General features: G+C 44.4%; 1 protein-coding gene across 1 annotated transcript; it reads left to right on the forward strand.

Moving 5' to 3' along the window:
- Positions 1–914: 914 nt before the first annotated feature.
- On the forward strand, positions 915–15,717 carry LOC135810803 (uncharacterized). The gene is made up of 5 exons (XM_065324236.1): positions 915–1,359; positions 3,010–3,201; positions 3,515–3,673; positions 5,963–6,238; positions 14,702–15,717. Exons 2-5 carry the CDS (start codon positions 3,124–3,126, stop codon positions 15,452–15,454), a joined length of 1,266 nt encoding a protein of 421 aa, XP_065180308.1. The 5' UTR covers positions 915–1,359; positions 3,010–3,123; the 3' UTR covers positions 15,455–15,717.
- Positions 15,718–16,138: the final 421 nt, after the last annotated feature.

Here is a 16,138-nt window from a genome sequence, read left to right on the forward strand (position 1 = left end):
TGATCCAGCTTGTATTACTGATTGCGGTTATCAAATTGTTGTCTCCTCGCCGTTTGTTCAAATTATTATTATTAAGAAAGGTTTGCTCCCCACACCGGAGCTCGCGCTATTCCAAACCTTTCTTACAAATCATCGCCGAAGTCGCAACCACTATTTCGTATTATTATTATTATTATTATTATTATTATTATTATTATTATTATTATTATTATTATTATTATTATTATTATTATTATTATACTGGTACCCAAAGAAAAGTACCCAAAGAAGTTGAAGGTGACAAAAGTTCTAAAGGTGACAACGAAACGCACCAGCGGTCCGTGCTGCTGGGACATGCATACAGATGGCGCTAGACACACGCGTGAAGCAGACAATCTATAGTAATACTAATGATATAATAATAGAAAAAAGGACCAAGTACAAATTACACTACACTGTCCACTAACACCACCCGTTACTAAACAATCAGCTCATGCGATAACATTGCACGACACTGACCGACGGTACTGACGTTCTGGAACAGTTACTACAACTATTACTTGTAGTTCCTTGGTCCTTTTTCTTTTCTAAAGTATAAAAATAATCCTTGGCTCTCCATCCGAGTCGATCCACTGATGATAACGTTGCCACATACATGTATACAATCATGTATACAATCATGTATACAATCATGTATACAATCATGTACAATGACTTTTTGTAGGTCTACATCATGCATACAAGTGAGAGATTGATGCCTGATGCCGTGATGGCAATGATTCTCCCATACCGGTAGTGACGTGACAACGAGGTGAGACTCGTCGGAAGGCCAGACAGAGCGACACATGGGCATTCACTCACTGGCTGTACTGCCAAACAAATCACTGTACTGCATGCCCGCCCGTCGTGTGGGGTTCCTCCGCTGCCACTCTCCTGCCGTTGACGACAAAGTAACTACTTCCTACAGTGTAGTTGTTGTTGTTGTAGGCGCACAAGTAGCCAGTGGCAGTGGTTAATTATTTAGATTGTTGTGGAAGGGATGCTCAACGAAGGTCCGTGGAGCAACTTCCTGAGGCTCCGTCACGGAAAGCAGCTAGGCCGAACGAGGGAGTGTTTCGTGCCTGGAGCGTTCATGTCTGTTGTCGCTCGACGAGGGCGGAGGGCAGCCTGCAGCGCAAGTACGAAGAGGAAGAGGAAGCCTTCTCGTCAACATCTCAGTGGAAGTAGCAACATGGCGGAAAGCGTCGACAAATCATCCCAATCGATCACTCTGGAATCGAGGCGAGTCTCTCTGACTCAATCAGATGCATGCTGCCAGTTGCTGAGCTACAAAAGTAACGAAGTCTACCTCGGCAACAGTTTATCTCCGCGAGCCTGGTGGTGAGAAAGTTTGTGTCTTTCGGAGCAATCATGAAATTTTATTAATGCGATTAATAGTATAAGTGAAGTGGACATTACAAAATGATGAATGAGAATACATGTATCTAAAATGGTTGTTCCTAATCGATTTTCTTGAGACTATCATTAGGGAAAATCGTCTCACAATAGAGGCTATACGGAGAAACAAACTATTTATAGGTTATCGGATAGTGGGAAGTATACAAGGTGAGGTGTGAAAAAAACTAAAGTGGGAGAGAAGACGAAAGAAATTAGAAGAAAAGATGTGAGAGTGTTCTGACGGTGTGAGCTACTACAAAAGGTGAGTGAAATGAAGGCGTGGAAGCAGGTGAATGTGATAGAGTGAGGAACTGTGAGGTGTAGGTGTATGCGAATGAATACGTGTGTGAATGCTAGGTGAAGAGTCTCAGTTTTGTGACATTTTCTTTCTGAATGCATAGATTAGGATTGTGTTTACGGATGAAAACAGCTTCTAATACCTTAAGTTCACGAAACCTACGAGCACCTAATCTATGCATTCAGAAAGAAAATGTCACAAAACTGAGACTCTTCACCTAGCATGTCGCCTAATCATGAAATTGTGCGTGTGCTTTGAATGGCATACTGCAGAACAAATAATATTATTTTAAATTGCTTGTGCACATCGAAGAGGCGCACCTCATTGCTGGTATGACTGTTCTGGCACTGCTTGGAAGTGTTCTTTTCACTTCTGCGTCTACCTTAGCTGTGTTTACAGTGTGAGCACGTTGGCAATCTTCCTACTTCCCCACTTCACATGCTGGTGCCAATTTGTTTACTTTTAGGCTAGCAAACATTGCCACCCCCAGCTTCCAAGAAATGGGCCATAGGGCTTGAAAGTGATGACGTCAAAATGGCCAGGGAGTAGTAAGTTGACAATAGATTTCTATTTTTGGATCCACTAAGGTGTGACTTTGCTATTGCCTAAGTATGTGGGTGCATAGCAACCCACTCATGTCGCATGCAGGTGTGACTTTTATTTCGCCACCAGTTGTAACCCCGCCCCAGTAGCCAAATCAGTCAGTTTCACTGGCTACATCACCATGCTGTGGGTAAGACCGCTTGAAATGTGCTTGGATCCATACAAAAACTGGATCCAAGTGGATCCAGTTTTTGAATTTTTGAAATTGTTGCTATGCTGTGACGTAGCACTTTCAAGCCCTATTACGTGCCCTAACCCGAGTGTAAAAGATTCAGAACTATAGAACAGAAGTATAACGTTTCTGACTCTCATAATATCCTAGATATTTGAATCATTAGTCATGTTCTATGTTCCAGAGGTAAGGTACCGACCGGTATGCAAACACCTTTGGACAAAATTTACATTTTGTGACAAATCCTTTTTGGGATATGCTCGCATAAAATGAGCCATATTGTAGTGAACGTTGCATGGATCGGTCTAATACTACATTTTCCGAGAGTCCATACCCATAATTATCGATGAGAGTCTGTAAAAATAAAACTGGTTTTTTTGTCCCCGAAGGTCGATTTTCCCAGGCAACTGGCCACATCAAACTCACAACATGATCACATCAAAAGGCGATCCTCAGTTACTTGATGCTAAGTTTAAAGTGCTTGTCTATATCCTGTACTACTGTGCTTTCTGTGTTGTAGGTAAGGAACATTGAACACCTCCTTAGTTTGCACAAGATTCGGCACTCCATTATCGGCTCTCAATTCGCTTCTCAAAAGATTTCCGGCGGGCAGCGCAAACGTGTCAACATCGGAATGGAGTTGGTTGCTGAACCGAGTATTCTCTTCCTTGATGAGCCAACTAGCGGTCTGGATAGTGTAACCAGCGAGGAGGTATGTGGGCGGCGTGGAGAGCTTTACCTCTTCACATATTTGTAGAGACGTTAAACTACATGGATCACCTTTGTACTTGTTACTACTATGTTGTTACCTCACAAGTACTTGAAGTATATTGCATAGCTTTGGGAAAACACTACTCTTCCTCTACAGTGTGCGTATGTTCTTCTTTATAACTTTCTACAAACATTGAGTACTGACTGTAAGGCTGGTGGTGGTGATGTTCTCTATTATTTCTACAATCATTGAGTACTGACTGTAAGGCTGGTGGTGGTGATAAAAACTATCTGTTGTGTTCTGAACTCTGCAGGTTATCGAGCTGCTGAAGGTGATTGCACTTGCTGGTAAACTGACTATAGTAATGGTCATTCATCAGCCTCAGTATGACATCTTTCAACAATTTGATAACGTCATTCTGATGGAAGCAGGTGGACGAATTGCTTACCAAGGCCCCGTTCAAGAAGCAAAGGTCAGTAGCCAAACTCATGTGCATTGGTTAGGTGGGTAATGCCGAAAGAAAATATGCAGAATTTGGTACTTTTTCTGGTATGTTTCATGTTTCATGTTTGATATATGGATAAAGAAATGGAGCATAATTCAAGGAAGTGCCTGCCATGTTTTGGGGTTCTGTCCGTTTCTCTGCTTTCCGAGCAGAATCTGCCAATTTTTCAAGCGTTATCCGCCATGGGCCAGGGCACGTGCGTGCATGTTTGTGACTGGGGTAGAGGTAGGGTGCGGGTAGGCACTTCCCAAATCGGCCGGCCCAAAAATTCGCCGAAAAAAGTGGTTTCGAAGAAATCACCAATCTTTTCGCCGAATACGCCATTTTTCTGCTGATTTCGCCGAAAATCGATGTTTTGGTGCCTCACCAGAATGCAAATACAATTTCTGTAGCCATTATCTGCGAAAGGTGTGTGGGAGAATTAGACTGTTATTATTACATACCGAAGGTTTATACAATGAATAAGAACAAATGCAAAGGAGCCATCAAAACTACGCTCCTTTCCGCACAAAACAGCAAGAAACAACTAAGGAACAAAAGAGATCGCGTGCCTTGCGCACGCAGGCACGACAGGCTAAATCAGGTACAGCAGAAGAGAATACGTCATGATGTACAAGAATGCATAAGTACGACGTAAGAAGAGCCGCATGAAGTAGTACACTGTACACATCAAGGGGCATTTCCGGAAACGGTCAACAGGAAAAGAAATCAATGGCTGTCAAGAAATCGCCGATAATTGCGCCGAATTTACAAATTTCGCGCTGAATTCGCCGAAAATGGATGTTTTAGTGCCTCTACAGCATGCAAGTAAATGTACATCTATCCTGTGAGAGGTAACTTCATATGTACCGCTTTGAGCCGAATTCTGACTTTGGGGCTCATAATATAGCCGAATTTGGACATTCTCTTTGCCGATCGAAAAGCCGATTAGCTGAAAAAATCGGGCCGATTTGGGAAATGCGTAGGCGGGGGATAGACATATTTGGGCCATTGCAAGCCAGATAGTTTCTTCAAGGCTAAGTCGCATAGCTAATTTTCATGAAGACCTCATTTTCGTATCGATTTTAAAACTTGACTGCTCGTTCCACAAGAGCATGAAAACTATCCTGCGACAACTAACAATTCTTCTCGAAACTGGCCTCGAGGTTGAGCGCGAAAGTAAATGGTTGCTGGCAGCTTTGCACTAGTATACCAGCTCTATACATGTATGTAATTACAGTGAGTCATGTACAGTCATGATCATGCAGTCTAGACTGGAACTTGCTTGCTTGCTCTGCTCAACCCCTACAAGAGCTCCATGTATGATTTTTGCAAATACATCCTCCTATTAGGCCATGTAAAATATATTGATTGTTTATCGTCAGATTTTCCTGAGAAGCCGGGGCGGACGGGAGGTTTTTAATTTTATTTTTTATTATGCATGTATGGCTGTAGGGTAGGTGTTCGCAACCCCAGACATGCCTTTTCTTCGCTTTTCTTATTTATATATTTTAATGACTGCGAAAAGTTTCGTTTCGATATCGGCCAAAGTTTCTCGTCGGCCAATATTTGTTGATTTACAGTATAAGGAGATAAAAAGAAAAGAAGGAGCAAACCCAAAGTAGGTGATATTAGAGAGGTTCCGGGGTACGATTTTCCGTGCCAAAATCCGTGTGGGCGCTACGGATTTTTTCCAGGCGTGCTCCATACGATTTTTCGGCACGGAGAATCCGTGTGGACTGGCTTTCATACGAACCATGTTTCGTATGGAGATTTTGCGTCATCGGGTGCAGAAAGATTTTTCGCGTACAAATTTGGTACGAGAAACATCGAATTTCCGCGGGAAGTTTTGTTTTCGGTACAAATTTTCAAAATAAAAGGGCATAGCGCGGGAATGTGACGTGTTTGCGAGCGTAACCTAGGCAATTACGGCAAACACATAAGTTCAGTACTCCGGAACATTTCACTGCTCGAAAACGACGTATAAAAAATCCGTAGCGCCTCTACGGATTTTGGCACGAAAAATCGTACTCCGCAACCTCCCTATTAGAGAAATGACAATCCGCAATAAATTCTGCAAATACTTTTGCCTAACTCATAATATTCAAACTGATTGAAACGTTTTTGCAATACAATGATGTGGCCAACGGAAAAAAAACATTTCCATCAGTTCTTATAACATGTACGATGAGCTAGGCAAAAAAGCATAAAAGCATAGCGTAGGGCCCTGATCTGAGCTCCCAAGCTCTCTCGTTTGATGGCTTGCTTTTGCATCAGATGTTCTTTGATTCAATTGGATACGACAACTGCACTGGCCTGACCAATCCCGCCGACTACTACCTCAAATGCGTTGACACTTGTCTTGTGGAAAATGAGGAGACTCGCAAAGCCACCGGAGAGCAGAAAAAGACCGTCGCTGATTTGTGGGAGGAAGAGCGGAAACAAATGTCAAATGCACCTGAATCATTCCCAGAAGAGAAGTTTCGGCCGGTTGTACGACCAACCATGATCATGCAATTCCTCTACATGCTCAGGCGTTTCATGCTGATAGCGGTAAGCGCGCAGTTTTGGGTGAATGTTTGAATTTTCTTACAAAATTTGGGACTTTCCAGTACTCGTATTCTTTGAATTTTGCATTCAAATTTTCAGAGAAAAATCGCAGGATGTGGACAGGCCTAGACAGCACCCATAGTGGAGTTGCACACTCTAGTCTAGCCTGGTCTAGAGGGTAGTGTACTCTTAACGCTGGTCCATGAGGCCTCATAACCATGATCGAAACCATCACGGGATGGGTGACTGTGACTTTAAATTTGACAATATGGATGATGGTTCTTTATGTCCTAGGATGAGTCAACTATCAGCAGTACCTTGTCGACAAATTTCATCCCGGGATAAAATCCAGCTACCATATCATGTCTGTTCAATTGCTAATTTTCTTAGTCTCCCGACAACTAGCTATTTTGATCATCACGGTCTAATGAATGACCGTCATTGATAGCATTGCTAAATCGACTCAAAGCATCAAAACAAGAGTGCTCTAGCTGCGATAAACGCAGTGAGCTTTGCACCAGGACAGATGACTTTGACACTAGCCAGAAAAGGTTGCTCAACCAAGCCCAGGTAAAGGAGCATAATACTCATTCTCAGCTTCAAATTATTTGCCCATGCGGCACCCCGCATACTGAGCCACAGCCAAGCACAATGACTACATACATGCGGTGTGTGCAGGCCTGCTGGACAAGACTTCTTGCCATAATCAGATACAATCAGATAATAGTACAAGCTCAGCAGTAATCGCACTCATTAAACCTAGAACTAAAACAGCCGCGAAGAAAAAAAAGAAATAAAAAAATAACAATCAGCAGCACGTAACCCGGTGTCAGGCTAGAGTACTAGTAACTGAATTCCACAGTCGGAAGAAGAAACTACAGTTGTGTACGGAAAAGGCTGGTCTTATCTGCGTTGAGCAGCATGCGGCTGATAGAGGATGGCTCGAATCGAGGTAAACAGAGTATAATAATGTGGGTGGGTGGTGTTGCCCCGTAGGCGACTTTGGCGACAAGCAACACCCGTCGTATGCAACATACTTTGTATTCACTGCTACACTTTCTGTAGTCTGGGCTTCATGTATGACTATCACTGCCATTGATGTATTGACTTTCAGTTGGCTCCAGTTACAACTGCCGGTACACATGGTACATGAACTGTCTGACCCCTTTCATGCATTCATATGCAGCTGTCACCTAACACCGGCACCGCTTTTGTCATCTACTACTGTAGTATGTATCATTTGCCGCTACGCCAGGATCGGGATTGTAGGCTGTGATCCGTAGGCGTAGATCGGTGTTTTGTTTTCCTTGGTGTTAGTTTTAGGTTCCTGCTTCCGTGGTGCAGGTTATCGTACTTGTTTTAGTTGAGTTAGCTTTTGGCATGAGAATGAAAGAGTAATAATACGGTCTTCGTATAGTACAGTAACGACGTTACGTTGGTGGAATGGTGAATCAAGACGAGAGGTAGAAACAGGTGGGGTGGGGTGTCTGCACACTTGGCAAGAAGAAAAACAATGAACGGCAAATCTGTGCAGACACACTTTTTCGCAGCAACCAAAGCCCTCATACCCATTCAGCACATGCAAATAATTTTGCAGAGAACGAAATTTCTCGTTTCTTTCCCTTCGCTCAGCCAACGAGAAATAAGCTTTTCTCAGCTTCAAATTATTTGCCCATGCATCAACCCGCATACTGAGCCACAACCAAGCACAATAACTACATGTACATACATGCGGTGTGTGCAGGCCTGCTGGACAAGCTGCACAAAGCATAGCAAAGATGGGCACTGCTTGACACGGCAGTAGTGGCAGGATATTTTAGTCCTGCAAAACTAACTTCAACCAGCTGACAGCGCACTTCAGTGATGCCCGACTGATATCACTGCAGTGTAGATTCCCGGCCATTACGCCATCCTCACCACTGCCCCCAGCGGTAGCCACAACCCAACACCTGGTGTCTCCTACTTCGGCTCCAGGAGCCTATACATGCAGCAGCCTCTGACCGACACTCGGTGCCTGATACCTCAAACCAGGATCCAGGCTCCCAAACCAGCCGCAGCAGCCACTCGACACCTGGTGTCTAATACCTCAGATCGGGGATCCCGAACCAACATAGCACCCGGTACTACCTACAGGACATAACCACTCACAAACGTACACACAACATGCACCCACAAACAAAGCTCCGCAGTAAATGCTCCTAATATGAACTCTCGTCTGGCTCATTCTTTTAAAATCAATTTTTCAATTTGATCGACATACGCGCCGTACAATAGAAATAACAATAATACTCCTCTTTGCCAAAGCCGTTCCGACAGTATATCACGTGTAGGATCTCAAACAGCAATTGACACATGATAATACACTACATCAAGGCATTTGAGCAGCCTTACGAAACAGACTCGGCTCAGTGAATCAATGCTGCATGGTTTGATGGCCTATTTGCCTAGTGGTATTCATACGTTGTTGCGGGAAGCTCCTGACGTAGTGACCTGCCTGCCCACATCGATGGCCAATGTCTGCTCTAGGATTGTAGGACAGCCGGGTACACGTGTACCTGGCGCAACCATTTCAACCGGGTCGAAGCCGGGCACACATGTACCTGGCGCTGTCTCACTAGCCGAGTCACATGCTTTTAAACCTGGTTGGTTGGTTTATCTTAATTCGGGCAATAAACAGGAACTAGGCCCAATGATATTAAGGCGAATGGATAAGCCGCATTTAGAAAAGAGAGGACAAGAATTAGAAAATTACGAAAGAAGAAGCATCTGACACATACAAGCCATGTAGTCAGTCCTTTCAAAGTTCGAAAGTGTAAAGGACCAACCGGGTCACAGGTGACCCGGTACTATATTTTCAACCGGGTCTAAGCGCCGCCCAACCGGGTGGATTACCCGGCTCACCCGACGCTGGAGCAGACACTGATCGATGGCAAACCCCAGCGCGTAGATTACCCTGCATAGGTTGTATGGGCATGGGTGACTGCCTAAGCGGCAAACCGGCTCCCTGTGTTATGGGGATATCCATGCTTTGCATGCTTGCCCCCTGCACGGCTCCGGCTGCTTTCTTTTTTGCTCCCTCGGCCTGGATAGCCGCTTGGAGACGTTTCTGCTTTTTTCAGTCCCCAACCACAGCCATAATTTGGCTCCCGTCTTGATAAGCTGTTGCCACCTGGTGGCCATGATTCTCTGCTATCAGCAGCCATTCCTGCCTCTTCTTCAATAGCCTCTCATCTTTCTTTGCAACTTTCCTTCTCCTTGTCTTCGATTTTGATTTCTGGGCTTGGAGCAGATCCAGCAGGTCTGTATTCAGCACGAACTGCTTCGCGTAGCTCTTTGTCTCCCAGCCTGAGACACCGGGTTTTCTTCTGCACTTCGGGGATCTAGAACTGCTAGAATCCGTGGAGGAGGAGGACGATGACCGTGACGAAGACAATGACGATTTAGAGTCTGAAGAATCTCTTCTCTTCCTCTTCAGTGATCTGCCTCTTTCCGTCAGCTTTGCTTACGCTGCGCTCTAGCATCCTTAACTTCATCCCCAGCAGGTCCCTCTCTGCTTTGAGCTGGGAACGTGGCATCCGGGATGAAGGCGCTTCTTCATTCTGCCTCTCCGGGGCAGTTTCGTATTCGGACGATGACGTATTTATCTTGTCCGAATCGGGAAAATCGAAGGCGGACACATCACGAGCACCTCCTTTCCCCCCTCGACCTCTAGCTTTTCCTCTGCCTCTACCAGAAGGACCAGCGCTTGCACCACGACAACTCGTGACGATGTTTTGAGAGGAAAAAACTCAGACAACGAAAACTAAGTATCTGCACACTTGGCAAGAAGAGAAACAACGAACTGAGCAAATCTGTGCAGACACACTTTTTCCTAGCAACCAAAGCCCTCATACCCATTCAGCGCATGCAAATTATTTTGCAGAGAAAAATTTCTCTTTTCTTTCGCTTCACTCAGCCAACGAGAAATAAGCATATCTCCGGACAGCTAGCCGTTTCGATCTTGTTAGATCTCGTCAGCGGAGCTCAGAGTTACTGGCCGAACCCATCGCAATGAAGTCTAATGAAGTCTAATGAATGCGGACAAACATTGTTTAAACCGACTCAAAGCATCCAAGTCAGAGTGCTCTAACTGCTATCAACACAGCACACTTTGCACGATTGCTTATAATACAAGTCAGAGTGCTCTAACTGCTATCAACACAGCACACTTTGCACGATTGCTTATAATAAATCCATGTGTAGCCAAATTGGAGTTCGGAATGAGGCTTCCTGCAGCTCCATTGTAATGCAATTGGGTAGATGGCAGCACTAGACAACACTCCTCAGGCACGCTGCAATTTCACACGGTCAATGAGAAGTTGTGGCTCAGCATTTCGATGCGTCTGGTGACCATCTTCAGATCCGATGAAGTAAGCCAGGCAGACTGTATAAAAATAACAAATTGGATAGGTGGGTGTGGGGAAACTGCTGCTAAAAACACAACGCATTTTGCGCACGGATTGAAGAATTGCTTTGTAAGCATTTTCATCCCGGGATCAAATTCACATCAAAACTTTCATTTTCACCAAAGAAATTATATGTACAGTAAACCAGGCTTGGGAGATTTTTCGCTGGTAGTACAGACGAGAATTTTTGGTCTGTGAAGCTGACCAAAGCTTGTTGGGATCTGCTCAAATCATTCGTTACTTACATCGTATCTGCTGGGTCCAAAGTATGAACAAGTAATAGTGCAACAGGCCTGGAGGAGAAATGCTATAATGATGACTTACCGGTAATTAAGACTACGTTTTGGCGATACTAAAGACAGACAATATTTGCATGCACACGAAGAAGATTGAAAAGGTTGAACAAGGCTAACACTAAGCCTTTTCTGTGCGAGTTTCGTACGAATTATTGAATTTCAAAATTTCTTTCGCAATCGTGTCTACTGTCTCTCTTTTCCACCATGCCTCTGTACTTATCCTTCTGATCAACAAGACGCTAACTTTGTTCGTCTGGGGTGTGCTATACTGTCGACTGGCCCAGGACAGAAGTTGACTCCATTCTCACATTCCATGTCCTGTGTGTACTTGCAAAATATAATAAAATATGGCTACACAAATGATGCACATGTACATCCGCACAAACAATAAGAGGACAGAGAAAGTGTTTTACATCTGAGTTTCACGCACTATTGTGGTGGCAGACTACCCAAAAATTCGCTGAAAATCGAATTTGTAAATTCATATTAAGGACGTTTAGCAACGCGAAAGTTCGAAAGAAAATTCGAGTCTGGGAATGAGTACAGAAACAAAGGTCGAAACTTCGAAAACTTGGACGCGAAGTTGCAGTGATTTGCGAAAGTAACTTTCTCTTTTCTCGGTACGCATTTCACTACAGGGAGTAGTAATTTTACAGCCCCCTGCTTGAGACTGAGCTGCATATACGGTACGGTACTATAAGATTCAAATAGCTTCGAGAAAAAGTCGTTTCGCATTGCTAAACCTCACAAGTTTTCTTTTTCGAAATAGATTTTCGCGAAATATCGCCACCACCAAAAGTTCGAATTTTCGCATTGCTAAACGTCCCTATTGAGTGCTACGTCAGTTGACAGAGCATGAATAGCTGCAAATTCTCTGAAAATTGTGTCCCGATCTGACCAGCCGTTCAAGAGTTATGGCCGAAAATGTGCCCTTGCAAGGAAAGATTTTTTTGTTGCATGCTGTCATTTGTTGGCAGCACTGTATTTGAATGTGAGCAGACCTTGCGCAACTTGTCGTATCATAGAAACACGCGAAAGTGTGCAGAATTTTGCTCCAAGTCCAAAAAAGTCCAAAAAATCACGTTAAAAAACCAAGTATTGGGCTGCAGGACTTTTGCCAGCACCCTCGTGACGTTGCAGATATGTGGCTTGATTATTGTAGTTGACGTTGATTTAGTGACTTTGGCAAGTTTGAGTCGTGTCAAGAAGTCAGGTAGGATTCAGTACTAGGCAGTAGTGGAATGTGAGTGGTAGTCTTTGCCGGTTTCTGAGGGTATCCTGGATTTAGTGTGCAGCGCTTTGGAAATGGCTTGCTGTGGACGTCCCAACACTGGATGTTGTATCAAAGGTACGACCTCGTAGCACGTGCTAAACCTAAAAAAATCGAAAAAATGACTTGGGTCTGTGGGAGTCTGTGAGAGAATGCCCACTCGTTCTGTTGTGACAGATTCCAGGGCCACGTTGAGGGGCCCTACCCATGGCTGCTTCTGGACTTGTTTTAGGTTTGGGTCCCAATTTGTAAATGCATTTGTTTGGCTCCTGGGTGGCTCGCACACCGTGGCACTATGCCGGAAATTTGAGTTTTTCCGGCCTGGAAAGCCTATCAGTGAGGCGCAAGAACTTGTAAATCATGTCCTGAGGGCCAGCATAGTGGCAGGAGTGTGCGGTCAAAATTTCACTCAAATCCATTGAGAAACACCAAAGTTACGGTCAATTGAATGTCATATGAAATTTATGGGTAGGCTGCCCCCTTAACGCGATCATCAGAAACCAGTAATGAGCAAATCTAGATTCGATGTTTCAAGCGTAGCCTCACGGTCTCAGGATAACATTCGGGTACCCACCATGCCACCCAACAGCCACCATTTGTCGTCGTCACAAAATCATTCCTGTCGCCAGCCGCTATAGACTAAAAATATTTTGCCTCGTCTATAAACATTTGCATGGCCGCCGCAGCCCTCTACTTGCTGAGCTTTTTGTACTTAGATCAAATAGCAACCATACGGATGCCTTGACCAGGGGACAGTCCACCCTCGCTTTAGCCCTGCCTAATGCTTCGTCACGGTATGGTTACTACAAGCATACTTTGCCCTACCTGGCTGCTGACAGGTGGAATTCTCTTCCAGCAGCATGCCGCCAGCTGGCCAGGCAGCCTCATTTGCAATGTTCAACAGTATTCTACGCAGCCTCTTTTGCAATAATGGCATAGTATGCAGCCCCCGTTTTTATTTACTCTATTTCGCGCACTTACGGTTTTCTTCATTCAGCTCTATTTCACGCACTTACCTAAGGTACCCTGTGAAAAGACGGGGATTGCCCTAGTAAAATAATAAATACTGCTACCGTAAAGTACCGCCAGAGCGCCCCGTCTCGCGAGAGCTCCCCACCTTGATTTTACAGCCAGAGAAAGGAAAATCGTATGGCAGAGTGCAACGAAGTTTGTACGATGTAAGAATCTTAGTGTACTAAGGTCACACTTGGCAGGTTTTTGTGTGGAGCTTGTGTCCGCTTGAAGGTACTGATTGACTGCAAAACGTGCTATATGTGTACAAGGTTCATGTCGTATGACCTACAGACAGCAGACCACCTCCACAATACGACCACGAAAGGATGAGATGGTGGGCCGCTCTGGCGGTACTTTACGGTACTACTCTGTCCCTGCGGGAATTTGCGGAAAATATCCTAGAAAACTTGCGCAAGAAATTGCGGCAGAAAACAACAAAAAATGCGGCGAAAAGTGCGGAACTTGCCAGGAACTCGCGGAATTATTGGCAGAAAATTGCGGATTTGGGCCAAATCACGAAATTTGTTGTATCCTTAGAATCGCTATTTGCGTACTGTGGAACCTACGAGCAGGATCATGCCTTTCATGGAAAGCACTGTATACTGCGTGAAAAGTGCAGAAAAATGTCAAAAGAAGTGCAGAAAACAGCAAAAAACGCGGGAAATCGCGGGTTTGGGCCAAAATCGCGAAATTTGTTGCGTCCGTGGAATCGCGATTTCCTGGAGGGACAGACTACTAGATCAGCATTGGTTTATAAACCCACATACACACATGTAATAATACACATACACATAGACATAATAACACCGAGGTACAAGTGCGAGAAAACCTAACAAGCGTGTTAGCATTGTTGCAATCTTGTCTCCCAGGAAACTATATATGCATGTACATGTAGAAATGATTCTCGCCCTAGCCCTGCGGACTGCAGACTCACGAGCGTGATGTCAGGTTCTCCCACATGCTCTTCCTCCATACAATTATATAAAATCATTGTGAAAAAGGTACTCAAGAATGAACTCGGATGGAGAGCCAAGGATTAATTAATTATATAAAAAGTAAAAAGTGGTGTAAGTGGACATTATAGTGTAACTTGTAGTTTCTTGGTCCTTTTTACTTCTTATAAAAACAGGTACTCTTCAAAAGTATTAGAAAACGGCAAAGGAGCTGCAACTTTGTATGAAAGTGTGACAGGACGGGGCAAGAACTGTTCCTGTGTGCCATATGTAACCCCTTTCATTAGTTTTAAGCTCATACATTCATGTATACCGGTATTAAAGAAGTTACCAGAGATCTAATACTAGTACCTCCATCATGCTTTTCTGTGATTTAAGCCGGTATTCTCTGGCTCTTGTGGTGGTGGTGGGATTGGTGCTGCTTGCTTTGTTGTTGTCATGGTTGCCGGCTGTGTTGTTGTCTTTGTTGTTGTTATGTTCATGCACAGATAAGAATGCGCACGGACTTCGCAACGGATCTTGCACTGGTAGTATTGTGTGGATGTATGCTTGGTATCCTCTTCATTGAGGCTAGCCTATCGAGATGGAACCAGGCCAATGCATTTTCTGGACTTGTAGTTGGTCTGACCGGAATGATCACAGCCCTACGACCGCTTGGTACGGATGAAACCCGTCCCATCTTTTGGCGAGAGAGCTCCAGTGGGATCAACCGACTTGCCTACTTCTTATCTATCACTGTCGGACATTTTCCGGTCATGGTCTTGTATCCCGTCTTCTTCTTGGGCCCGTACTACTTTCTAACATCACCTCGAGCCTCTTACGGAGACATGTACATTGTGCTGATATTTACATACTGGGCTGTTCTGGGTGTAGGGTACTTGATCTCCATAATCCTCCATCCGGACAACAGCAAAATGGGGACTATCGTCGTTGCCATGTTTTGTACCGCCATGTCGGGCGGAACGCCGACAACCATCTGCACATTTCAGACATATACTTTCATCGGGCCGTTAGCGTACACCATCGCTTACAGCAAGTGGTATTCCGAGGCCATGTTTGAACTCGAGGCAAACGCGTACCATCCAATCATGGCGTTTAACGTACAGTACATTGCTGGCTTCCAGGACTATAGCCTGACCAACTTTGCCTTCTGCTTGCTAATGTTGCTCGCTATCGGTGTGGTTAGCAGAGTTATCGCTTTTCTCTTCCTCATTTTCACTCATCGAGGAGAACAAAAGTAAGGTCATATGAAGTGCAGTAAGTTAGCTGAGACGGTGTGCCAGCACCCTTGCTACTTCTAACTCATTCCATTTACATGATGAACAGTGGGTCGTCGGATTCTGCTCAAGATTTTTTTGCTTTTGATCAGACTCATTAGTATTAAATGCTTTCAGTCTGCTCGCAAAAGACCATGATTCTGCTCAATGCTCTGCTTCTCTTTATTGTATGAGATATCCTCAAATACAATCAAGTACATACTTGTAGGTCCGCATGCCATGCGATAGACACATTCTTTATTGCAGTTTTGGGAGGGTTGTCTACACCATAGCCAATCAGCATCCTCCGTGAGCGGGCAGGTATTTTCGTGTATTGCCCGCTGGATCAGATAACTGTGCACATGCCCATTAGTCGGTTGAATCCTGAGCGTTTCCCGAGCAGATAGCATTTTTGGTCTGATAGATCTAGCCGGTTGACACGCCGATCACCAAAATGACGCAACAAGCTCGGGAAGAATGGAGGGCTCCACTTGCGATGGGCATGTGTAGAATAATCTGATTCAACAGTCCATACATCTTCGTTGTTGTTGTTGTTGTTGTTGTTGTTGTTGTTGTTGTTGTTGTTGTTGTTGTTGTTGTTGTTGTTGTTGTTGTTGTTGTTGTTGTTGTTTTTGTTGTTTTTGTTGTTTTTTATTTGTTTTTTGTTTT

The sequence above is a fragment of the Sycon ciliatum genome, chromosome 2 (genome assembly GCF_964019385.1).
Source record: "Sycon ciliatum chromosome 2, ocSycCili1.1, whole genome shotgun sequence".
In the NCBI taxonomy this organism is placed as follows: domain Eukaryota; kingdom Metazoa; phylum Porifera; class Calcarea; order Leucosolenida; family Sycettidae; genus Sycon; species Sycon ciliatum.

Excerpts from the sequence above, each read along its gene's own strand:
- LOC135810803 (XM_065324236.1), top strand. The coding sequence starts at position 3,124 with ATGGAGTTGGTTGCTGAACCGAGTATTCTCTTCCTTGATGAGCCAACT. Across the intron at positions 3,674-5,962 it reads GCCCCGTTCAAGAAGCAAAG|ATGTTCTTTGATTCAATTGG; the intron begins GTCAGTAGCCAA and ends CTTTTGCATCAG. Across the intron at positions 6,239-14,701 it reads GGCGTTTCATGCTGATAGCG|ATAAGAATGCGCACGGACTT; the intron begins GTAAGCGCGCAG and ends GTTCATGCACAG.